This window comes from Xyrauchen texanus, chromosome 43, assembly GCF_025860055.1.
Source record: "Xyrauchen texanus isolate HMW12.3.18 chromosome 43, RBS_HiC_50CHRs, whole genome shotgun sequence".
Classification (NCBI taxonomy): domain Eukaryota; kingdom Metazoa; phylum Chordata; class Actinopteri; order Cypriniformes; family Catostomidae; genus Xyrauchen; species Xyrauchen texanus.
Genome location: NC_068318.1, coordinates 21,558,069 through 21,583,626, shown reverse-complemented (window position 1 = coordinate 21,583,626; position 25,558 = coordinate 21,558,069). Strand labels below are relative to the sequence as shown.

General features: G+C 36.8%; 3 protein-coding genes and 3 non-coding genes across 6 annotated transcripts; 1 reads left to right on the top strand and 5 right to left on the bottom strand.

Annotated features, from left to right (window-relative positions):
• Positions 1–590: 590 nt before the first annotated feature.
• Positions 591–4,937, bottom strand: hspa8 (heat shock protein 8). The gene is made up of 9 exons (XM_052115573.1): positions 4,806–4,937; positions 3,862–4,069; positions 3,421–3,626; positions 3,056–3,208; positions 2,255–2,810; positions 1,824–2,026; positions 1,535–1,733; positions 1,190–1,422; positions 591–1,097 (listed from the first exon to the last, which is right to left on the bottom strand). Exons 2-9 carry the CDS (start codon positions 4,064–4,066, stop codon positions 903–905), a joined length of 1,950 nt encoding a protein of 649 aa, XP_051971533.1. The 5' UTR covers positions 4,067–4,069; positions 4,806–4,937; the 3' UTR covers positions 591–902.
• LOC127636247 (small nucleolar RNA SNORD14) lies at positions 2,885–2,979 on the bottom strand. Its single transcript, XR_007969561.1, has one exon. It is a non-coding gene; the product is annotated as a small nucleolar RNA SNORD14 (small nucleolar RNA).
• LOC127636248 (small nucleolar RNA SNORD14) lies at positions 3,282–3,376 on the bottom strand. The gene has a single exon (XR_007969562.1). It is a non-coding gene; the product is annotated as a small nucleolar RNA SNORD14 (small nucleolar RNA).
• On the bottom strand, positions 3,718–3,813 carry LOC127636249 (small nucleolar RNA SNORD14). Its single transcript, XR_007969563.1, has one exon. It is a non-coding gene; the product is annotated as a small nucleolar RNA SNORD14 (small nucleolar RNA).
• A 1,050-nt stretch (positions 4,938–5,987) lies between the features above and the next one.
• On the bottom strand, positions 5,988–11,894 carry LOC127635481 (cytotoxic and regulatory T-cell molecule-like). Its single transcript, XM_052115574.1, has 12 exons — positions 11,843–11,894; positions 9,915–10,064; positions 9,636–9,788; positions 9,403–9,519; positions 8,658–8,816; positions 8,081–8,176; positions 7,431–7,511; positions 7,225–7,311; positions 6,905–6,982; positions 6,553–6,714; positions 6,341–6,427; positions 5,988–6,242 (listed from the first exon to the last, which is right to left on the bottom strand). Exons 1-12 carry the CDS (start codon positions 11,892–11,894, stop codon positions 6,082–6,084), a joined length of 1,383 nt encoding a protein of 460 aa, XP_051971534.1. The 3' UTR covers positions 5,988–6,081.
• A 6,386-nt stretch (positions 11,895–18,280) lies between these two features.
• zpr1 (ZPR1 zinc finger) lies at positions 18,281–25,500 on the top strand. Its single transcript, XM_052116154.1, has 13 exons — positions 18,281–18,559; positions 18,915–19,076; positions 19,211–19,301; positions 19,466–19,536; positions 20,142–20,228; positions 20,344–20,466; positions 20,587–20,713; positions 22,352–22,422; positions 22,516–22,605; positions 22,696–22,806; positions 22,908–22,997; positions 23,134–23,199; positions 23,312–25,500. Exons 1-13 carry the CDS (start codon positions 18,443–18,445, stop codon positions 23,429–23,431), a joined length of 1,326 nt encoding a protein of 441 aa, XP_051972114.1. The 5' UTR covers positions 18,281–18,442; the 3' UTR covers positions 23,432–25,500.
• Positions 25,501–25,558: the final 58 nt, after the last annotated feature.

Below are 25,558 nucleotides of genomic sequence, written 5' to 3'. Positions count from 1 at the left end.
CCTTTGCGACTGTTGCCATGTAGAAACAAGCCAAGCTCCTCCCTAGACAACCAAAAATACAAATCGACGGGGATGACAGTCCATTGTCATTTCGATTGCATACAATGAGTTACTCACTGTACCAATCAACCCGTGGAACACAAATGTTACGCATAACAAGTCAGTCACCATCCACTGTTATGAACGAGTCCGTAAATTACAACAATTTCAGTTGAGTGAACAATCACTAAAGACTATTAATCTATAGTTTGGCTTACTTCCAAAACACTTTGTGTCCCTTACTACAAACATCCTCAGTCATCATTTATAGCAGAAGAAAATGGGCAAATCCACCATTGATAAAATTAGGTTCTTTTGAAGACTCACCCCTTTAGTGATTTTAATAAATGGAAAGTAAATTCATGTATGGAGCTCAAAGATCAGTTTTGAAACTTTGAAGTAGAGGGCTGTTAAATCTTTCAGAGGGGAAATAGTCAAGTTACTAATGCCTTTGTGTAACAGACATTAAACACCAAAGGTTTAACAATTAAAAGGGCAGACCAAATTTAACTGCAGTATTGGAGCAATTTAGAAAAGGAAAACAGACAGCATTGGGAATAAGTCAACTGCATGCATTTATTTCAAAAGCATAGAGACAGTTGAAAAAGGCTTATGAAATGCATATTTCACAAGCCCATAAATAGGTTGTGCAATGTAGAATGTCTCTTCCCTGTGATCTGAAATGAGTGATCCCTTAATACAACCCCCCCACCACCTTTTTTATTTTTATTAATTGCAACAATCTCTCTGCAAGTTTAAGTCATCAATATGGTCACAGAACAGTAACACATTTTAGAGGAGTCCAACTACAGAGGGCGACATTACACATTACTACGGAGGTGGTACAGTGGCTTTGAAATGGCTTAGTCAACCTCCTCGATGGTTGGGCCGGAGGATCCACCTCCAGGAGCAGCACCAGCTCCTGGGAAGCCACCAGGCATACCATCAGGCATTCCACCTGGCATGCCTCCAGCACTCTGATACAGCTTTGTGATGATGGGGTTGCACACTTTCTCCAGCTCTTTCTGCTGGTGCTCAAATTCTTCTTTCTCAGCAGTCTAAAAGTTTCAAACAGGGGAGATTAAATCACTTTAGGTCTTGCCAACAGGAGTCACAAATAACCGGGTTTCCAAACGCATGCAAAACTTACCTGGTTCTTATCAAGCCAGCTGATGACTTCATTGCACTTGTCAAGGATCTTCTGTTTGTCCTCGTCGCTGATCTTGCCCTTTAGCTTCTCATCCTCAACGGTGGACTTCATGTTGAAGGCATAGGACTCGAGACCATTCTTTGAAGACACCTTGTCACGCTGCACATCGTCTTCAGCCTTGTACTTCTCCGCCTCCTGCACCATGCGCTCAATGTCCTCCTTGCTGAGACGACCTGAAAGAGAAACCTCCAGTTAGCCTATCTGAAGTGGCCACCACAATAGTAAGTCATACAAGTACAAGACCAGAGCGAAGGATAGTGGTAAAAGAGAGGGGACATTTTTTACCCTTGTCATTGGTGATGGTGATCTTGTTCTCCTTGCCAGTGCTCTTATCGGCAGCAGACACATTCATGATGCCATTGGCATCAATGTCAAAAGTGACCTCAATCTGGGGAACGCCACGAGGTGCAGGAGGGATTCCAGTGAGCTCAAACTTGCCTAGTAAGTTGTTATCCTTGGTCATTGCACGCTCACCCTCATAGACCTGGAAAAAGAATAGCATGTTATGAATATCAAGGCAAAACTTGCTCATCTGTGTGATGGAAAACTAAAAGCAGTACTACTTGGTACCCACCTGAATCAGCACACCAGGCTGGTTGTCAGAGTATGTGGTGAAAGTCTGAGTCTGTTTGGTTGGGATAGTAGTGTTACGCTTTATGAGTACAGTCATGACACCACCAGCGGTCTCAATTCCAAGGGACAGAGGAGTGACGTCGAGCAGCAGCAGGTCCTGAACGTTTTCAGATTTGTCTCCAGAGAGAATGGCAGCCTGGACAGCTAGGGGGGAGGAGGTAAGAAAAAAAAAAAGAGGTAAGAACTGTGGCCAATTTTCAAGAATTCCATTATATAACTGCAGTCGCTCAGACATCCAAGGAAGGTGCTTGGGCCATCTTTGGTTTTTCAACCTCTGGTGGAAACTACGAATGGCAGGAATCAACTTCATCATTGCAGACACTGCAAGAAAACATGCATTTAATAATAAAAAATAAAAAAAATTTAAAATACCTGCTCCATAGGCGACTGCCTCATCAGGGTTGATGCTCTTGTTGAGCTCCTTGCCATTGAAATAGTCTTGGAGCAGTTTCTGGATCTTGGGAATGCGGGTTGAGCCACCAACCAGGACAATGTCATGGATTTGAGCCTTGTCCATCTTAGCATCACGAAGAGACTTCTCAACTGGGTCCAAAGTGCCACGGAAGAGGTCTGCGTTCAGCTCTTCAAAACGGGCCCTGGTGATTGAGGTATAGAAATCGATACCCTCATAAAGAGAGTCAATCTCAATACTGGCCTGAGTGCTGGAAGACAGGGTGCGCTTTGCCCTCTCGCAGGCGGTGCGGAGACGACGAACGGCTCGCTTGTTGTCGCTAATGTCCTTCTTGTGTTTGCGCTTGAACTCTGTGATGAAGTGGTTCACCATGCGGTTGTCAAAGTCTTCTCCACCCAAATGGGTGTCTCCAGCTGTAGATTTGACCTCAAAGATGCCGTCCTCAATGGTGAGGATGGACACATCGAAAGTGCCACCACCAAGATCAAAGATAAGGACGTTCCTTTCAGCTCCAACCTGTTAAAACAGAGCAATTAGAAAACATTATTCTACAGGCCCATTTCAAGTGAATGACATGCACTAAATAAACTTCGCTCAGACATCCAAGGAAGGTGCTTCAGCCATCTTTGGTTTTTCAACCTCTGGTGGAAACTACGAATGGCAGGAAACAACTTCATCATTGCGAAATTAAAATACACTTCTGAAAGATGTCATGGTACACCAATGTAGAAAGCGATTTTCCATATGCATGTTAAACTAACCTTTTTGTCCAAGCCATAGGCAATAGCAGCAGCAGTTGGCTCATTGATGATTCTAAGAATATTCAAGCCAGAGATGGTTCCAGCATCTTTGGTGGCCTGTCGCTGAGAGTCGTTGAAGTAGGCAGGGACGGTGATCACGGCGTTGGAAACAGTCTGCATGGGTGGGGGGGGGGAAATTATCACTCAAAAGTAACACTAGCACAGTTTAACAAATTCAGAGTGCATGTCGCTCAGACATCCAAGGAAGGTCAATTAGCCATCTTTGGTATTTAAACCTCTGGTGGAAACTACGAATGGCAGGAATAAACGTCATCATAGCGAAGCACAAGAGATAAATAGATTGAGAGGGGAATTACTCCACAAACCTTTCCCAAATAGGCCTCAGCAATTTCCTTCATTTTGATGAGGACCATGGAGGAAATTTCCTCAGGGTAGAATGACTTGGTCTCACCCTTGTATTCAACCTGAACTTTGGGACGGGTATTGTCATTGATGACATTAAAAGGCCAGTGCTTCATGTCAGACTGGACAACACCATCATCAAATCGACGACCAATCAGACGCTTGGCATCTATTGAAATGAAATAAAAATGTAATGGGCATGAAATTTTATTAATTCTTTTTTTTTATCTATTCTACTACAAACATCTCTTCAATAATGTTCGCTCAGACATCCAAGGAAGGTACTTGGGCCATCTTTGGCTTTTCAACCTCTGGTGGAAACTACGAATGGCAAGGAATCAACTTCATCCTAGCGAATATTATTTTGTTTTTACATTGAATAGGCATGGTACTACAACACATACCAAAGACAGTGTTGGTGGGGTTCATGGCAACCTGATTTTTCGCAGCATCTCCAATCAATCTCTCGGTATCTGTGAAAGCTACATAGCTTGGAGTGGTCCGGTTCCCTTGGTCATTAGCAATAATTTCTACTTTTCCATGTTGGAAGACACCCACACAGGAGTAGGTGGTTCCAAGATCAATACCAACAGCTGGTCCCTTGGACATTGTCTGAAAAGCAAAACAGAATATAACTTTAAAATGCAGTACCACAGAAAGACAGACTAAACAATCTCTTCAAGGAAGTATTCAATGCGCTGTTACGAAACCATAGGCCACCACGTGCTACAGCACATGCGGATCTGAGTCAGACCACGTGGTTTGACCTTCTGGAACGTTCTAGTCATGAGCACAAGAACATGCATACTGACTTGATTATATGAGTTTACAATATTACATTACAGTTACATAAAATGGATATATATATATATATATATATATATATACACACACATTTTATAAGTTGACTGGTATTAAGTGAGTGTGGAGAAAGCGGGAAAAAAAAAATAATAATAATAATAATAATAATTATTATTATTATTATTATTAAGGTTGGGCCAGTGCATGATCAGAAGGGCCTGATCGAACTGCCATTTAAACAAATTATTTTGAGTGAAACTAAAGCTTAACCTAAAGCGGAATGTTGTTCATTTATTAATTTATTTTTATATAAAAACAGCGTGCGCACACACACATCTATTGTAATAAGACAAGCAGAATATACTACTAAAAATGTAAATAAATTTCAGAACAAACGCGGTTCGCCCTATCAGGAAAACATTCGATGTTTGAGAAAAAACATCAAATATCTTTACATTTACGACCAATGCAATGGTAAACACTGAGTCAACACAAAAAATAGATTATTTATCTACACATAACTTGAAATATAATCGATAGAACGTACCAAACTGGAGATTATCGAGATGGATGAAGATGCCGGTTGAAAAGCTGGAGTGACGACAACTGCCTCGCCTTGCTGCTATGAGAGAACGATCGAATGTTCTAGAACAGTATATATTGCCGGCAGCTGGGCCAATCAGCTCTCAGATGACGTGCTCTCAAACAGTAAGTACCAATGAAAAATCGTTATATTTCATTATGCAACGCCCCATAGGGAAAACCCAAGTATATGAATGGTAGAACCATCCCAGCTCATCCCCCTCAAGTTTGCCGCAACCGCTGTCAATGCGGAACATATATGGCTGGGTTTCTCAAAAGCATCGCAAGCAGTTGATATTGGAGACATAACCCAATGGTTTCTACGATCTATTTAGGCTGACGATGCTTTTGGGAAACCCAGCCAGAGATTATTTAGCAGAGATGGGCCACTTCTATTTAAACGAATTTGTATTGCTTTAATCAACATAACATGACAAGTCAAACCAACTGAAAGCATTAGTAATAAATAAACTTGAGCTCTGACCGTCCAACGGTCACCAGATGTAGAAAGGAAGTCCCGCCTTACGGTTAAAAGAGCCAATCACATTTTAGATACAGACATCACTGTCTGTCGATTCTAGAACGCTCATGCGTATCAGCCACACGAGCCTTCGTTGGATTTCAGAACATACCTCCAAATGGAATGCGACGATGATACAGCAAAATTCAAATCAGTTGTGCTCGAGAAAGATATGGTATATTAAAGTAAACTCCAATGGCAATGTGATAAGCACACAAGTATGAAAATGAATGTCAAATGTAGCCCGAAATTTGACCTTGGTTTGGATCTGTAAGGTCCATTAAGGTAAATGTCCTGGCAGTCTATTCATGTTTATTTGTGATTTAAATGTTTATGAAATATGTTCCTTTCCCTCAAATGGTTTACACTCCATAGCCTATTGTTTTTAAACTGTACATAATTATATAATTTAAAGTGCACACATTATAATAAAACACTTATTTCACTCAGTATACATTGTGTATGATTTTTTTATTGTAAATGCCAAAAAATAAAGCACATTTTATTTACAGAACTTTATCCAAACATTATCATTAAATTACAAAAAGTACAATATATATATATATATATATATATATATATATATATATATATATATATATATATATATAAATATTCAATCCATGTTCTTCTTTCCTCACATAATATGGAGCACCATTGTTAATTCAAAACTGTAAAATCAGTTTTTAAAAATCAGATTCAGATCCTGCTGAATATTTCTCTAAAGTTCAGTCTCTTTGATGCAAGCTGCTTCCAGTTTGCTACCAGCTGTCCTTGAACTGTCTTGTGTTTCAGTGATCACATCTACTGTAGCATTTGGTTTTTCTTCCTTCTGGGGAGTCTCTTCCACTCTGTATTCCGTGAAATTTGTGTTCCAAAAACCTAGATTGAACATTAAGAGAAAAAAGATATGTCAATTATGTGTATAAACATAAAGAAACTTTTGTGTTTGATCCACCAGATTGTTTAAGCGGTTCTACCTTGTCTTCTCCTTTCCTTGGACAACTTTTCTTCTTGGCTGGATTTCGATTTGCTGCTTTCCACAGATTGGTCTGATTCTTCATTCTCTGTCATTAAAAATTATGCAATTAATTAACAAATAAAGCACACCCAAAACAATGAACTCTAGATCATTGTCATATAAGTTAAGCTTGAATCAAAGCATCAAACAATTTCAATGATTGTATTTTACCTTTTTTCCAGGCTAAATGAGCCTTTCGCAGTCTAATCGTGAAGAAGATGACAACAATAAGCAAGCATAAAATAAGGCACGTCACTAGCAAGACCAGCAATGGTGAGCTGTCCTTTTGAGCATTTTGATGGTCTATTTTGCCTTGGACGTCTGTGCCAAAACCTGAAAAAATGTAATATTCTGTGATAATCAAATTACTTCTAAGCTATTGAAAAGCATAACACAAGCATAAGAAAAAGTTTCATATTACAAATGTCATATAAAATTGCATTTGATGATGAAGGAGAAGGAATTAATTTTTGCTAGCTGGTTGGCATCAGTTTTTTTCGGTATTATTTTTCGTCGTATTCACCTTGTGTGCTGTCTGAGCTGCCATTTTTGGTCTGTAGTCCTTCAGTTGAATTGGACTCTGACAAGGTTGTGTCACTTGCTGAAATGCAAATATAGATTTGAGATCTCTAACACTTCAGAAAAAGCTTCAGAACATTTAAAATTAATAAAACAAAATATTTTTTAAATCAGTTATGTGAAGTGAAAAAATTGACCGGTAGTCTACACATTTTTCTGAGAAATGAGACCAAATGTACCATATGTGGTATTTAGCAACTAACTTTAACTCTTTGTAGTTGATTTCTATTAAAACATGTGTTAATTAAACAAAATAACACTTACTTATCAAGCTAATCTCTGTGGTTGTAGAAATGTAATCTTCTGTGGTTGTAGAAATGTAATCTTCTGTGGTTGTAGAAATGTAATCTTCTAAAGGAGACACAACGCAGATAAATTAATCATAAAGGAGCAAACACAATTAACAAAAATTGTCAACACATCTTAACTTTTAGATGAAATGAAAACGTGGTTAATCATTAATTTCATACCTTGCGTGCTGCCTTGAATAGGGCTCTGTGAAGTTGAGAACATTTCAGTACTTTCTGAAATCGATGACATTTCAATGTGTGCTGTAATCAGACGGTGTACTTATTAAAACATTTATTGAGGTATCAAATTTACAAAAGCCAAAATGAAAGAGAGGCCAAACAAAATTTCTCAGGAAATGACTGTGTGCTGTATACTAGGTTACCAGTAGATGGAAATCTTTAACTGAAGAGAGACCTATTTAATGTTTCAAGTTCAGTTTATTTCAAGACATTAAACCAGAGATGCCCAAACCAGGCCTGTGGGCCAAAGTTGGCCTGTGATGACCTTTGATTTGGCTCGCCTTGCCATATATGACAAGAGGAATTCCTTGCATTAGTTAAGCAGATTGCATAGTAATGTTTTTTTTTATATAAATATTATTGAAATCATAAAGGAGGGGAACCAGGGCAACTTTAAAATGTTAAAATAATACAATTTGATAATGTAATGTTTACTTTTGGCTCTCTGCTCTCAATCAAGTTAGATTTTTGGCCCTTCATAAAAAAAAGTTTGGGTAACTGCATTAAATTACTTATCCTTAATACTTTTTTCTTCAAATGTAATTTGTCATGTTTGTCCTTACACAGTTTAAATTAAAATGGGAACTCACCTGTGCTACTAAAAACAGGGGCAGAAGTGACTGTGAACATTGTCTCTGTTTTTAGTTTATCTCTACTGGAATAGCTTGACGTGGAGGCTGTAACAGCTACATGAAAGACAATAAAATCATTCCATTAGTCACAAGAAGTCAGTTAGACCAGTCACATATACAGTAAGACTCAGACTCAGTGTTATACTACTATAAATATTTACTAGGTTCATCTGCTTGGGAAAGGTTTTCTTTTTCTTTTCTTTTTTTAAGAAATTATTGACTTCCCTGATATCATGTGATTGGTCAATCTAATGTCAAGCACTCGTTCTCAATAGGAAATTACCAAATACTCCACAGCATAGATCAAATTTCCATTTGTAGCACAGCCAAACAAATTCCCCACAACTTTCAGTTCCTTTTTCTAATAATGGCTAATGTCATCCATGGCAAAATGACCCTATTTTTGGTCACACACATAGTGGTGGGGGTGATGTGGGAGTAAATATGAGGTAAAAGGGGCAGATATTAAGGTTTCAAGTATTATTTGCTATTTCTACCTGCTTCGCTGTTTACAGTTGTGTTTGTGTCTACTTACCATGATTTTCAATGATACTGATTATCTCCAGTGGCTTTGGAAGAGTTTGGTGTTTTGCCAAGCATTTCACTGTAGCTTTCATGGTATGAATTTTGATTTTTATGACACTAGCTGCCACTGACCTATTGGATCCAGAATTCCACATTGTATTGGGTTGTGCTGTCAGGGAAAAACAGAGCATAATGTATTTATAGTAATCAGTGATTGGTTAGTAATCAGTGATTGGTCATTCAAATAATCTGGAAAACACCCATTTAAATTCTTTCTATCTATCTATCTATCTATCTATCTATCTATCTATCTATCTATCTATCTATCTATCTATCTATCTATCTATCTATCTATCTATCTATCTATCTATCTATCTATCTATCTATCTATCTATCTATCTATCAGTCCATATACATTCTCGATCTGTCTGTCCATCTGTATGTATGTATATATATATATATATATATATATATATATATATATATATATATATATATACAGTATATATATATATATATATATACACATGAGAATATCCTGGTTCCTCTATTGTCACAAGGTATTAGCGTTTACTGCAACCAAATGTCAGAAGGCATTAGAATGCCATTTTGTCTGTTTATATGCCTCAATATCTGTTTGTTTATCTGCCTATCTGTACATTTTTTGTATTTGAGTCTTTATGTCTGTCTTTCCATTAGTTTCTATTATGTCTCTCTACCTGTCTACCCACTCAAGACACTTCTCGTAATCTTACCCTCAATCTCAATCCCATTCAGTACCCAGGACAGTTCAGGGGGATGGCCATTCGCTGCTGCCGAACATTTGATTATAGTATGATCACCATCCTTGACCATTTCTATTTTGGGGGTACCTGTAATTAAATAAAATAATACATGTTATCTAATTTTCCATGCTTTCATCAACAGATCTCTCTTTTTCGTATAAACATGTGTCAAAAAAAATGGCATTAAAAATATTTATACTCACCCAAAACTTTTACTTTGTATCTTTTTTTTATGACTTTGTCTTCATACTGTAAACATCTGTAAACCCCTTCGTCTTTGAGGGTAACATTAGACACATGTACTGTAAATTCTGAGCGGTTTAAAGAGAAAACATAGCTCCTTGTGTCTTTCAGAGCTGTATGTGAACATGAAAGAAACAGAGGTGTCACTTAGTTGCGAGTTTCAACAGACAAAGAGGAAATATATGTGAAATAATTTATTTTATTCAGCGGTTTTCATACAGTATTGAGTTTGCCTTCACCTCTATGCTTGTTGAAGAACATGACGTGGCCTTGAGGATTTCTCCACTCTAAGTGCACATTCTCGCTTGAATCTTTCCGAAGACATTTCAAAACCAACGTGTCTCCTTCAGTCACTATAAGGTGCTTTACCGCCAAACACACTTTTATACCTGTTCACAATGAAAACAGATTAGGTATTTAAGGGTAATGCTCTATTAAGTTTTAAATAAACAATCCCTACCCTAAACCTTAAAGCTAAACCCAACCGATAATGTAACCAACAAAAAAGCAAAGTGACATGATAAGCACAATTGCAAAATCAACCAAGTAGATTTGTAGTGTTTTTATAACACTTTTGGTTCATATGTCGTCTCACACACTATTCAGGACTCGTACCCTGGTCCTTGCATCGCATGTGCAACTCTTTATCAGTTGAGCTACAGCGCAATTTGTTTGCACTCAAACAAGAACGTAAATGTAGATGGTTATGTAATGCAAACGTCAAAGTGTATCACCTTAAGTCATGCAATATATTAAAAGTGTTTTGATATCAAAAATTGCCATTGTGTGAGGAACAGTAAAAAGTATGTGTTTCTGAATGGATAATTTTCGGTTTTACTCATGATATCTGTGAAAGAGAGTAACAGTAATTCTTGTTGTAGAGCCCCTAGGGTTCATTTCACCAACCGCTGCAATACGTAACGAACCACGTAAAAATAATTTGAACAAAAATATAGGTATATTAACATGATTTATTGACACCAGGTTGCAAATTACTTGTATTAAATGATGAGCTCTACAAAACTGCATTCACAGATATGTACTCTCAGAATGCATCAGCTTAAAACAGATTTGGATAGATAGCTGATAACTATAAAAAGAAATTTAGCTAATGAGAGAACTAAAGCTTTAAATATGAATATGAATAATGGAAGAATAGAAGGTTGATCTGGAGGTAGATAACACCACTGACACCTTAGGCTCTGCTCTGACTCATTTGAGTCGTTCTCACCACTTTCAGGGCTTGTGGGGGAAAGTTAGAGGGGGCTATATTTTTGCATTAGAGAGAAACAGCCTTCTGTAAGTGGTCGTTGTATTTGCTTGTGTGGTTTGATCTAGCAGCGAGAGATAACTTGCCACTGTGACACATGAAAGCTACACACACACACACACACTGGAACAGGAAACAGTGGTGTTAAAACATTACTCACAGAGGTGTAAAAATATAAGAGTAAAACAGATGTAGCTATATGGAGGTGTGATTTATTTAGTGGTATGTAAAATGTACCCTTAAGTCTGTGCATTCCTATGTGGGTGGAGTTATATTACAGTATAACTTGTGATCACACTTGTTTTATGGAAAAAGTGCAATAATAGCTTAATATTGTTTATCAGTCGATTTGTTGAGCTTTAATTCAATGTTGAATTTCATTGCAAAGAATTATATGGCAAATTGCTGATTATTTATCATTTTGAAGTTTATAATTTCACATGCATTAAAGCAATTTTTCACCTATGCTGACTTTTATTCATTTAGCATACTGCTGAAAAGCATTACTTTTACACTGACTGTTTGTTGATATGCAATTTTGTAAGAATCATTTCATCGCCCCTACAACCCTGCCTACCGCAATCAAAAATGTAAACTCAAAGTGTACCATTCAACTTGATTCAATGAGGTGCATACGGCACTCTCACAAGACTTTCAGCCTAACAGATGAATCATGTGAAAAATTATTTCAAGTTCCACACTGCAATTTGGCATTAAATACACTGACATACAGTACATTGAAAACAACACAGTGCCTTCTCTGTCAACACAGCATAGACAAGTAATTCCTGCAGGCAACAGGTAAAGACAGTAACAAATGATGAACCACAAAGCTACTCTATAAAGACAGCAATGTAGTTTAAACCACACGTAGTAAACAACATATTTATGTCTTACCTCCTATGATCAACACGAGAATGTGAATACAAATGCTTTGTTTGATCTCCATGCTGTTCGAATTGAACTCTGAAGCTCACTTCCTCTGCTTTGACTCTTTTAAAGAGAGTGGCTTCCATGACATCATGAAATGTCATGGTCTTTCCCTCTTTATGTGTGAAGTTTCGTGGGCATTTCGTCCAGTTGTTTGTTCTCATTCTCATGCCACATGAACTTACCACCCTTTGACCTATCAAAGTTCTCATCAATTTAATTAAATGTGTCTAATTCTAATCATCTAATATTTTACTTCCCTACATTCTAAACAAGTTAATATAGTGTATACAGTAAACAAATGTTGATATATTGATGCTTAGATTTTTTTTTTCTTTCTTTCTTAGAGATCTTTATCTATTTCAAAGGTCTACTATTACTATTAGTTTAGCTGTATTTTAGCCTCCGACAGTTATGATGAATAATTTACTTGCATTTGACCATCTCTTCTTGTAGAATTCTTGCAGAAACTTAAACCAATCCAATCAGAAACTGAGATTATTGTATGTATCTTATACCTGGATATCTGTGTATACACTTTATCTTTCATGCACACTATAAACAACTCAGATAATAAGAGCTTGACATGAGGGTCAATAGCATAACACTCTTTTTTTGACCAGATATATTAAAGTACTCAATATATACTCACCGAGCACTAGGAGCACTATGATCAAGTCAAGTCAAATGTATTTGTATAGGGCTTTTCACAATTGCTTCAAAGCAGCTGTATAGAAAATGAATTAATATAATGCCAATATTGGTTATTTATGTTTAGAACTATTAGTGGTTAAAATTAGTAAATTAAGTGTTGTGGGTCAGTGGTCAAACAAAATTGTTTTGTATGAAAATAAGTCAAATATAGAAGTAATAAGTAAAATATAAGTTTGAGTGTTTAGTCATCCCAAATTAACTGAGGAAATACACGTAGCTGCATTTTTTTTTTTTTTTTTTGATTTTGGCAGATGAAGGCTTTTGCTAGCAGTTAATTCATTTTCTATGTAGTAAATGTTTTTTAAGAGAGTGTTGTTTCTGCTTTGACCAAGTTGATAAAGGCATCATTCAGTGAGGTGAATCACAGTCCGGCTGGAAGCTTATGGCAGGTAATTTTGGTGAACTTCCATGCCTTTGAAGAATCCCATGTCTTTGTGTTTGCAACAATTCATCCTCTGTGAAGTTAGTAGACTGAAGTGAAGTATGGCTGGCACATGCTGCAGTTGGTCATAATCACTCAGTGACACAGTGGGAGTCGGACATCAGACAGGACTGAAGATGGATCAGGCAGGCTCTGGTAACCTCAGGATATATATATATATATATAGACAGAATCCTGTTTTGCTCACTACAGTTGTACCGAGGGGATATCTGAGTTACCGTAGCCTTGTCAGTTCGAACCAGTCAGGCCATTCTCCGTTGACCTCTCTTATCAATAAGGTGTTTGGATCTGCAGAACTGCTGCTCACTGGATGTTTTGTTTCTGGCACCATTCTGAGTAAATTCTAGAGACTGTTGTGCGAGAAAATACCAGGGGATCAGCAGTTACAGAAATAATAAAACCAGCCCATCTAGCATCAACAATCATGCAATGGTCGAAATCACTGAGATCAAATATTTTCCCCATTCTGATGGTTGATGTCAACATTAACTGAAGCTCCTGACCCATATCTACATGATTTTATGAATTGCGCCACTGCGATTGGATGATTAGATAATCGCATGAATAAGTAGGTGTAGAGGTGTTCTTATTAAAGTGCTTGGTGAGTGTACATGAAAAAATGCAATTCACACAAAACCATTACTTGAATACACCTCTTTATGACTTACAAGTTCTGAGTTCAAAGAATTTTATTTGGGGGGGCATAAGGCCCAAAAATATTAAATTACTTGAACGCAGACGCACCTTGGCAAGTACGTGCTGCATTCTCAGCGTTACCACAAGGGGCACTAGAGCAAATTTTATTTTTTCAGTCAACAACTGTCATGAATGAATTCTTGTTGAATCTTTTCTAAAATATATACGATATTTTTGTCTCCAGTCCATTCAAATGAACTTGTTTTTTCTCCGTGTCGCTCCCCACTCCTTAACTATCGACTCATCTACCACGATGATCCGAAAATTAGGCAGCTGACTTGCTGCCTAATCAGTTAATGGCTTAACTGACAGTTGTTTTGAATGAATTGAACTTCTAAGGAAACTGGTCTCGAACAGTGTGAAAAGCACCTTATTTTCATCCTCTCTTCATATACAGCTTCCAAAGGCAACTTTTTTCTGGTTTCAGACACAGCGCCAGTTTTGTGGTCATGCCTAAAAATCTATTGCCCCCTTGTTGTCTGCGGTTTGTAACCACCAGAGCAACGCAATGATGTATGTACAACAGGACCACGTGTTGGCCAGGCACTCGTGTCGGCGTTTGCGTAGTTGTGAGAAGTACAGTCAGGATCATAAATATTGGGACATCGACACAATTCTAATCTTTTTGGCTCTATACACCACCACAATGGATTTGAAATGAAACGAACAAGATGGGCTTTAACTGCAGACTTTCAGCTTTAATTTGAGGGTATTTACATCAAAATCAGGTGAACGGTGTAGGAATTACAACAGTTTTTATATGTGCCTCCCACTTTTTAAGGGACCAAAAGTAATGGGACAATTGGCTGCTCAGCTGTTCCATGGCCAGGTGTGTGTTATTCCCTCATTATCCCATTTACAAGGAGCAGATAAAAGGTCCAGAGTTCATTTGAAGTGTGCTATTTGCATTTGGAATCTGTTGCTGTCAACTCTCAATATGAGATCCAAAGAGCTGTCACTATCAGTGAAGCAAGCCATCATTAGGCTGAAAAATCAAAACAAACCCATCAGAGAGATAGCAAAAACATTAGGTGTGGCCAAATCAACTGTTTGGAACATTCATAAAAAGAAAGAACACACCGGTGAGCTCAGCAACACCAAAAGACCCGGAAGACCACGGAAAACAACTGTGGTGGATGACCGAAGAATTCTTTCCCTGGTGAAGAAAACACCCTTAACAACAGTTGGCCAGATCAAGAACACTCTCCAGGAGGTAGGTGTATGTGTGTCAAAGTCAACAATCAAGAGAAGACTTCACCAGAGTGAATACAGAGGGTTCACCACAAGATGAAAACCATTGGTGAGTCTCAAAAACAGGAAGGCCAGATTAGAGTTTGCCAAACAACATCTAAAAAAGCCTTCACAGTTCTGGAACAACATCCTATGGACAGATGAGACAAAGATCAACTTGTACCAGAGTGATGGGAAGAGAAGAGTATGGAGAAGGAAAGGAACTGCTCATGATCCAAAGCATACCACCTCATCAGTGAAGCATGGTGGTGGTAGTGTCATGGCGTGGGCATGTATGGCTGCCAATGGAACTGGTTCTCTTGTATTTATTGATGATGTGACTGCTGACAAAAGCAGCAGGATGAATTCTGAAGTGTTTCGGGCAATATTATCTGCTCATATTCAGCCAAATGCTTCAGAACTCATTGGACGGCGCTTCACAGTACAGATGGACAATGGCCCGAAGCATACTGCGAAAGCAACCAAAGATTTTTTTAAGGGAAAGAAGTGGAATGTTATGCAATGGCCAAGTCAATCACCTGACCTGAATCCGATTGAGCACGCATTTCACTTGCTGAAGACAAAACTGAAGGGAAAATGCCCCAAGAACAAGCAGGAACTGAAAACAGTTGCAGAAGAGGCCTGGCAGAGCATCACCAGGGATGAAACCCAGCGTCTGGTGATGTCTATGCGTTCCAGACTTCAGGCTGTAATTGACTGCAAAGGATTTGCAACCAAGTATTAAAAAGTGAAAGTTTGATTTATTAAAAAGTCCCATTACTTTTGGTCCCTTAAAAAGTGGGAGGCACATATAAAAACTGTTGTAATTCCTACACCGTTCACCTGATTTGGATGTAAATACCCTCAAATTAAAGCTGAAAGTCTGCAGTTAAAGCCCATCTTGTTCGTTTCATTTCAAATCCATTGTGGTGGTGTATAGAGCCAAAAAGATTAGAATTGTGTCGATGTCCCAATATTTATGATCCTGACTGTACTTCTCACAAGTACGCAAACGCCGACACGAGTGCCTGGCCAACACGTGGTCCCGTTGTACATACATCATTGTGTTGCTCTGGTGGTTACAAACCGCAGACAACAAGGGGGCAATAGATTTTTAGGCATGACCACAAAACTGGCGCTGTGTCTGAAACCAGAAAAAAAGTTGCCTTTGGAAGCTGTATATGAAGAGAGGATGAAAATAAGGTGCACATCTTGTTAGTTTCATTTCAAATCCATTGTGGTGGTGTATAGAGCCAAAAAGATTTGAATTGTGTCGATGTCCCAATATTTATGGACCAGACTGTATATTCTTGAAAATTCTTGAAAAAGTAATGTTGGCATGAGTAGTGCAGAATAATCTTTTATTAATAGTAATCTTTTATAAAACATTTTTTAAATATGATTAATATTTGATTTTTTTTTTTCTCCACCAAATCAAAGTCAGGTACACCACCAGACTAATTTGCCATTTTTTTAATAGATTGGAAAAACAAAATGTAAAAAGAGAGGATCCATTTAGACCCTCAAGACTGTGAAGTATATCTAAATATCAGATATTTTGGCATTTTTATGAAAAGGCAAATTTTTCTCAGGCCAAATGGAGTAACCCTGAGGAAACTTCGTGATATTCGTAATTTAATGACTTCTACTTGAAGGTTACACCATATGACATTTTTAGTCAATAAATATATATATATTTTATTTTTTTTAAATGCTATTAAGGTATTTTAAAAAAATTCAAACCAAATTGGACACAAAGATTACATATCTACAAACTTGACACATGTGTTTTAAACTAAAAGATTTCTCATTTTGAATCACCTTGGACAACCTTATAAGGACATTTGGCCCATAGGTGTCATTGCCTATAGTGTAGCTCAAACGGCCAATGATGGATGGGCAGATACAAATATTATTTTTAAATTACATCCCTATAGGACAGCACCATTGGCAGCGTCATTACAAGTGTCATCACTCTTTGGTAGGATGACAGGAACTGGAACACCACACACAGGAACTGGAAAGTCTTTTTTCAGTTTGAGTAAAGAAAATCACATGATCACACCCACTGACTACTCAAACCACAAACGCAAAATCCCCGCCCCCCAAAAAAAAGACAAACAAACAAAACAACAACAAAACTTACTTATTTCGATGCTCAAACTTAAAAGTCTAAAAATCAGACAGACTTTATTAATGGTGATTTATTTGTGTAATGGTTAAACCTGCCATATCTTGATTCTGCAAGTATATTATACTGTGCAGTGTTTACATCAATTTATTTGGTACTAGTTATAGTTAGTTGTATAATAGTTTAATCAACTATTATACATGTTGATTAAAATATAGGATGTCGAGGTCAATTATGAGGACTAACAAAAGATGGTAATGTACAGTGAATTGATCACCGCCAGGACAAATCCAGCTGCTTGAAAATAGAAATGTGAATTAAAACTTGTGTTAAATACACATATTATGTGGTTGTGTGGTTTATATATATATATATATATATATATATATAAATATATAAATATGTTTAGTCTCTCAGACCACTGAAAGGATTTGAGTGTTAGCAGCAGAGATCTTGCAAAGGCATAGCAGAAATGGAGGGATTACAGTATGCCAAGAGGATTTACAAAAGCGCCATCTAGTGGTTGTTAATCTGAAGCAACTATTAATGAAAGGAATTACTTGTATCATTAATCATCATATCGAAAGTATTACATCTCTGGTCCTAATGTATATGTTATGTCTCATAACTGGATGATTTTAAGTATGTAAATCATGCGCTTCACAACAAATTAGGTTAAATACTCTCTGTTTGAGAGCCAAAAGCGCCACTTTAAATAATGCAATATACATGGCCATATAATGTTATGTAATGTATGTACTGTGTTTGCCTTCTCCTTGATACCGCCGTGTGAACCATAAAACAATGTTCCGCTTCATGACATATTTCCATCCTTCATACATTTCCCTGTTGCTGTTCATTGGTTTGTGCGAATAGTCACGATATATAATTAAAACATTACTCACCATTCATGAAATAAACAAACCCGATATATTTATCGACTAATAAGGTGTCCCAATCTGAATAAAGTATTATAATATATTTATATATGTAATATATATTTAAGGAAAGCGATACCTGATTGGATGATACAGCTAATCATTAGCAAAGCGATACCTGATTGGTAAAATAAACTATAACCCAACCCTTAAACGTAACCATAGCCAATCGGTAAGCGCTTTTCTCATAAATATGAACGTTATGGTTGGTGACTTTTATTTTGAAGGGTTGTGTAAACCTGCCCCGGCAATGACTCAAGTGCATAACGCACATGAGGAGGATATTGCACAGAAACGTGCGAACGCATCTGGAAACTTCTAGTCGAACGCCAGTCATTGATAATTAACCACTTCTACCAGCATTTATCTCTCAAACCAGAGACAGTTAATAATTTTTAACAACAGTAGCTGACAGGATGTCTGTCATTGAGGAAGAGCGCGTACGCGGCAGTGTTTTTAAGGACATTAATGCTGAAGATGAAGACGTTCAACCTACAGTGATCGAGAGTTTGTGCATGAACTGTTTTGAAAATGTAAATATCCAGCTTTAATGATGATGATGATATATATATATATATATATATATATATATATATATATATATATATATATACACACACACACACACATATTAATACATAATAATAATTATTATTATTATGTATGTTATTGATACATTATAATAATATAAAATATTTGTCTTACAATAATGTGTGTGTGTGTGGTCAAAATGTAATATATTGCATGGAGATATATATGCATTGCAGTTCAGACACATCAAACATATTTAGGAAGCTGTTAACTTTTACAGTATTTTCTTGTCTCAGGGTGTCTGGTTTGTCAGTTTGTTGACTTATGAAAATGTCAAACTTATGTTTTCTTGTCCAGGGAAGCACGCGCCTTCTACTTACGAAGATCCCATTCTTTAAAGAAATAATTGTCAGCTCCTTCACATGTCCACACTGCAACTGGACCAACACAGAAATCCAGTCTGCCGGGCGGATACAAGAGCAGGGTGTCCTGTACACTTTACAGGTGAAGACCAAAGAGGTAATTGTGGAACAATGACATTACTACATATCGTACATGCATTAACGCCAAAGAGTGTAATTAATTACCAGTCATTTTGGAGGCATTTGAAGATTCTATCAGTGTTATTAAGCCAGTAGTTTTATTTTGCGCAGGACATGAACCGAGAGGTTGTGAAGTCTGACAGTGCGTTGACCAGAATTCCAGAACTTGATTTTGAAATTCCTGCCTTTACACAGAAGGGCTGTAAGTATATTGCTATATAATACTTAATAACATATTTCTCAATGACGTCACTCCCATTTATTCATTGCAGTTTGTAAAGAGTGCTTATCATAGCCTGTACCTCAACTTGGTTTTGTATGGAGGTATTTAAAAAAGAAAAATTTCTTTTGTCCCTTATTGTTTAGCATTATCAACAATTGAAGGTCTCCTGAACAGAGCAGTGGCGGGTTTAGAACAAGACCAGCCAGTCAGAAAGGTGTGTGTTAACATAAAACAGAGAGGACCTTTTTTAGACCCTCTTGACTGTGTTAAGTTTAAAAACAATTTCAGATAATTTAACATTTTTATGAAAAGGCACATGTTTTGTCATGTGGTGTAACCCTGAGAAAAGGTCTTGATGTTTTAAAAAAAAACAAAATTCTAAAAAAAAAAAATCTTGATATGCAAAAACATTTTGAAATTAATGATTGCAGTGTGTACACATTTCAAATAACATGGAAATGGTTTAAAAACCTTTTATTTGATGGTTACACCACATTAATATTTTAAAGCAAAAATGTTACCAAATTGGACACTGATTACATATTTACTAACTTGCTTTGTGTGTTTTTTTGAACTATATTAAAAAAGGCATTTTTTTTTATCACATTGGACAAGCTTATTTGTCAATGAATATTCCTATGTAACCTTAAAATACAATTTTTTTTGTCAAATGTTAACAATTAGATTTTATGTTTATTAACATTATGATTTGCTGATTTTATTCTTTATATCGAAGCAAATATATAATTGATGTATTTGATATATATGAGATAGATGCATATAACCTGATTTATGGCTCCATCCCTCTACACATCACAGGCAACAGATCTAGCCGTAGCTGAAAAAATAGAGGAATTCATCCAGAGGTTGAAAAAACTAAAAGATGTTGAAGAGGAATTCACACTAGTGAGTCTAACCAGATGGTAAACTGCAGTAGATGTGTTGAGTGGACAAGAATTTACAGTGATGCCTGTTTATTTTTGTGAAGTTGAGCCTAATGATTTGTTTTTTTGATCTACAGATTATCGATGATCCATCTGGGAATAGTTTTATTGAGAACCCATTTGCACCTCAGAAAGACAAAGCTCTTTCTATTACGCATTACAAGAGGTCACCTCAAAACAACGCTGCTCTAGGAATAGAGGTGAGAAGCTTAGGGGTGACTTGTACAGCTGTACTACACCTGTACTGCGATTGACTTCAGATGTAAGACCAGATCAGCAAGATCAGTTTCCTTATCTTCTATACTCTTACTATTTCTCAGGTAGAAGAGGAACAGGAAGATGAAAAGCCTGGCAATGATCTAGACACCATGAGAAATGAGGTATTAGTGTTTAACACTAACTGCCCAGAATGCAACGCCCCAGCCAATACAAACATGAAGCTTGTCCGTATCCTTAAAAGTGTGCTAACAAAGAAAAATATTTTATCAAATACTTTAACGCATTTAGTATGATAACCTGTTTTTTTATGACAGTTGTGCAATGCTACATAAATGCTGGCATGTTAAAATGATAGTTCACCCAAAAAAGAAAATGATCTCATCATATACTTAGCCTCATGCCATCCCAGATGTGTATGACTTTCTTTTTTCTGCAGAACACAAATGATAAATATTTCAGCTCTGTAGGTCCATACAGTGCAAATCATGGTGAACAGAACTTTGAAGCTACAAAAAGCACAAAAAGGCAGCATCCATAAGTTATCCATAAGACTTCAGTGGTTAAAAACATGTTTTCAGAAGCGATATTATAGAAATGGGTGAGAAACAGACTAATATTTAAGTACTTTATTTTTTCGTTTTTTACTGTATATCTCCACTTTCACATTCTTTTAGCGATTTGGATTCTTCGTGCATATCGCCACCTACTTGGCAGAAAAGAGAATATATAGTAAAAGATGACTTAATATTGATCTGTTTTACTTTTATGCTTTTTGGAGATTCAAAGTTTTGGCCCCTGTTGACTTGCATTGTGAGGACCTACAAAGCTGAAATAATCTTCTAAAATTCTTGATTTAATTCTGCAGAAGAAGAAAAGTCTTACACACGTGGGCTGGCATGAGGGTGAGTAAATGATGAGAGAATTTACATTTTTGGGTGAACATTTCCTTTAAGAATAGTGTGCGACAACATGGATGGTATGGTAGTGTAACTTTGTTTAAATTATATCTAGGTAGGTAATGCAAAGTTGTGGGTTGGGTTTACCATTAATTATTGTGCAAAACACCGAACCTCAGGTTGCTGCAGGCAGTGCGTTGTAAGTCGTTTTGGATAAGAAAGCACATGCTAAATGACAAAGAACTGACTAACTTGGAAATAAGTACGTTGCTTAATCGTGCTATCTATTTTGAATTGTTGGTTTACTAATTGACTTGTATGCAGCATAAATCCCTGCAGAGCATACTACAAATGGAGGTACCAAGGGACCCCTTTGAGATCATATAATTTATTGGAAACGTGGCTAAAATTTGCTGTGCTAAGTGTCGCAAGCCATAGAGTACATGCATCGTAATCATCCATTTGAACGATATTGATTCTTGGATACCAATATCGATCTTTTACTGTATGCGCAAACCTCTACTATAATGAGAGGAAATCACTCGCATTTGCAACCAAATTTCGCGCTATGTTCCTAAAGTGTATATATTTGGCAACTGGCTGGTGTATGTTCTGATTTCACTAACCAGTGATTGTGTAGTATAGTGGTGGAGCATTCAGCAGTGAGATCCTTTCACTGCGTGTTGAGTGAAAGTTGTCACGTGTGTCCAAAGATGAGATCCACGCAACCCATTTGTCATTGAATAACAATTCTTTTAATACCCTTTCTAGTCTTTGCAGTCATTTGTTGATCAAAAACCCATATGAATTGATATGGAATCGAAATATGAATCAAATTGAGAGGTTGTGTTTCGGAATCGAATTGGGAAATTTGTATCAATACCCAGCCCTAATGGAGTACATAAGTGTTATAATTGTAGGTCCTAATGATTTTACCATAACAGTTTATTGATTCCTTAACACAATACAGAAATTCCACACTTCAAAGAGGTTATTATAATGGCTACTAATTGTGACAGTTGTGGACATCGCACTAATGAGGTAGGAATATTGAGCTTCGCTAAATCTGTTTTTGTCCATTTTGCATTTGTTTATTTAGTTGCCTCATGTATTATCACTGATATCATTTAATAGGTGAAATCAGGAGGAGCCACAGAAGATCAGGGAACTAGAATAACACTCCACTTAACAGACTCCTCAGATATGTCCAGAGACCTGCTTAAGGTGGGTTAATTTTCCAAATTCTGGGAGACACCGAGAACACGTTTGACCATTTTTATATATCTTGTGAATTATTTTGTGTGTGTGGAACAGTCAGAGACGTGTGGCGTGTTGATTCCTGAGCTGGAGTTTGAGTTGGGAATGGCGGCTCTTGGAGGAAAGTTCACAACCCTAGAGGGACTTCTCAAGGATATCAAAGAACTGGTAGGAATTAATGCTCAGCTTATGGCTTTGTCCCTAATGTTTGTATGTTTATGAACAAACAGCCCCTTTATGCTAATCTGCTGCTGCTATGCTTATTGTAGATTGTTTCGAAAAACCCCTTCATGTGTGGAGACAGTTCTACTGCGGACAGAGCAGAGAAACTAGAGCTTTTTGGGCAAAAGATTGACAAGGTTTGAAATCTACTGACATATCAGTTAATATTCATTATGTGGTCTGGTTTGTGTACCACATATCAGCAATCAGCTACTTTTCTAGTGTCTTTTTAAGGCACTAAAGTTTTGTATTGTATATGCAAATATTTCTCAGATAATTGCAGGAGAAATGGATGTTCATATTATCCTGGATGATCCAACAGGGAATAGTTATCTTCAGGTGAGTCAAGAGTTATTACACGTATTTCATTTTTTTTGTTTCTTTAATCTGTGCCATTTTAAATATTTTGATATTTTTATGTGAAGTCTAACCATCATACCTCGCTTTGTAGAATGTTTATGCCCCAGATCCAGACCCAGAAATGAAGATCGAAAGGTACACTCGAACTTTTGAGCAGAATGAAGACTTGGGTCTAAATGACATGAAAACAGAGGGGTACGCAGAGGCGTAGGTTTAGAGTCAAATGTACGATGGAGGAGAGCAATTATATGGATAATTGTGTCAAAGCCTTTATATAACTTTGTTTATTACAATAAAAGTTAAAAGTGAATTAAATAAAGTCACAAGCACTTGTGAAAACTGGTTGAATTATCATTTGAGGGGAAAGAAAAGTACTATTTTTGCTTAAGACGGAGTACATGCAAGGGGCTGAGTTTTCCTTGCTGCATTTGAAATTGTGTAATGTTTCGGCCAGCTTGTTTAGGAGGCTCTTATGTTAATTACAGTCTAACACAATTGTTACAAGATTATGAGGTACTTAACTACACTTAATAAAGTAGTCTTAAGTTAACCCCACTATGAATGTGAATGATGTGGATGCATTTTGTTCATACACAAGGCTGTATGTATATTCATATATCATTTATGGATCATTTGTACAATAAAATTGTTTCAACAGTGTTGAAACACTCGACAAATAATGGTGCTGATCTAGTTACTTCACCTTATTTTCCAGGTAGAAATCTTCTACCTCCACGCCATAAAGCCCAAAGACAATGTTATAGCTGAGAATACATTTACGATAGTGCTGGAACATTCACTTGAACTGTTAAAGGAATTTTACTGGTTTAACACACGTTACACTCAATTGACAGCATTGTGGCGTAATGTTTATTAGCACAAAAAAGAATTGACTATTTCTTCATTTTACTCTCTCCTCTCCACCAATAGTTGGTGTGTCGTGGGCTTACTGGCGCACTATGGCTTCTGTCGCATCATCCTGGTAGATGCTGCACACTGGTTGTGGTTGAGGAGAGTCTCCTGTTCACTGTGTGAAACGCTTTGAGTGTAGTATAAGAAAAGAGCTATATCAGTGTAAAATTCATTAAAAGAAAAAAAAAGAATTTTATGGGACTTACAATGTAAGTGAATGGGGCCAATCCATATAAAAAAAAACCTCACTGTTACAAAGGTTTAGCCACAAAATTTAAACATTGTGTTAACACTGAAATGTTGGCATATTGGACATAACTTTAGATAATGTTAATAAGTGTATTTATCACACTAAATCCATATTAACACAATGTTTACACTCTGGTTCAAAAGTATAGCTACAAAACGTAAACAACACAATATTAGTGCGATAAAACCAGGGATTTAGCAGCGTTAAAATGGTTACTAGATTACAAGTTTTACTATGAAACGTCATCATAACAATGAAGTTGTACCATTGGATAGCCTATAACTTAAGACGGATGCGTAAGTGAATTTATTACACCATGTTAACACATTGTTTAAAAATCATAGCTACAAAATATAAACATTATGTTAAAGGAATAGTTCACCCAAAAGTGAAAATTCTCCCATCATTTACTCACCCTCATGCCATCCCAGATGTGGATGACTTTCTTATGCAGAACACAAAGGTTTGTAGAAGAATATCTCAGCTCTGTAGGTCCATACAATGCAAGTAAATAGTGATCAAAACTTTGAAGCTCCAAAAAGCAGTGCAAAAGAAAGCCATATGACTCCAGTTGTTTAATCCATGTTTCCTGAAGCAATATGATAGTTGTGGGTGAGAAACAGATCAATGTTTATGTCCTTTTTTACTATAAATCTCCACTTTCACTTCCACATTCTTCTTTTGGCGATTTGAATCTTCGTTCATATCGCCACCTACTGGTTGTAGCTGGTCAAAGGTGGAGATTTATAGTAGAAATTGACTTCTCACCCACACCTATCATATTGCTTCAGAAGACATGGACTGAACCACTGGAGTCTTATGGATTACTTTTATGCTGCCTTTGGAGCTTAAACGTTCTAGTTACCATTAACTTGCATTGTACGAACCTGCAGAGCTATTAGTCTAAAAATCTTTGCATTCAGCAGAAGATGGAAAGACATTCACATCTGGGATGGCATGATGGAGTAAATAAGAATTCCTCGAGGTGTGCTATTTTTTTAATAAATGAGGGCCAAATCCAGATTATGTGTTGTGGTAATCAACATTATGCCACAAATCTTGGCAATTTAGATTAACTTGTATCATACCAGAACATTTCTTTAATACTGTACCACACTGTGAATATTTCTAATTAGAGCTTTTATTATAGGCTACTACTCGAGTGTACTCGACTAT

Coding starts and splice junctions, on each gene's coding strand:
- hspa8 (XM_052115573.1), bottom strand. CDS start 4,066: ATGTCCAAGGGACCAGCTGTTGGTATTGATCTTGGAACCACCTACTCC. Junction 2,811..3,055: donor CCTATGGCTTGGACAAAAAG/GTTAGTTTAACA, acceptor CTGTTTTAACAG/GTTGGAGCTGAAAGGAACGT. Junction 2,027..2,254: donor GGCAGTCGCCTATGGAGCAG/GTATTTTAAATT, acceptor CCTCCCCCCTAG/CTGTCCAGGCTGCCATTCTC.
- LOC127635481 (XM_052115574.1), bottom strand. CDS start 11,894: ATGGAGATCAAACAAAGCATTTGTATTCACATTCTCGTGTTGATCATA. Junction 9,520..9,635: donor ATACAAAGTAAAAGTTTTGG/GTGAGTATAAAT, acceptor ATTTAATTACAG/GTACCCCCAAAATAGAAATG. Junction 7,312..7,430: donor TATTCAAGGCAGCACGCAAG/GTATGAAATTAA, acceptor TGTCTCCTTTAG/AAGATTACATTTCTACAACC.
- zpr1 (XM_052116154.1), top strand. CDS start 18,443: ATGTCTGTCATTGAGGAAGAGCGCGTACGCGGCAGTGTTTTTAAGGAC. Junction 18,560..18,914: donor GCATGAACTGTTTTGAAAAT/GTAAATATCCAG, acceptor TTTCTTGTCCAG/GGAAGCACGCGCCTTCTACT. Junction 22,807..22,907: donor TCAAGGATATCAAAGAACTG/GTAGGAATTAAT, acceptor TGCTTATTGTAG/ATTGTTTCGAAAAACCCCTT.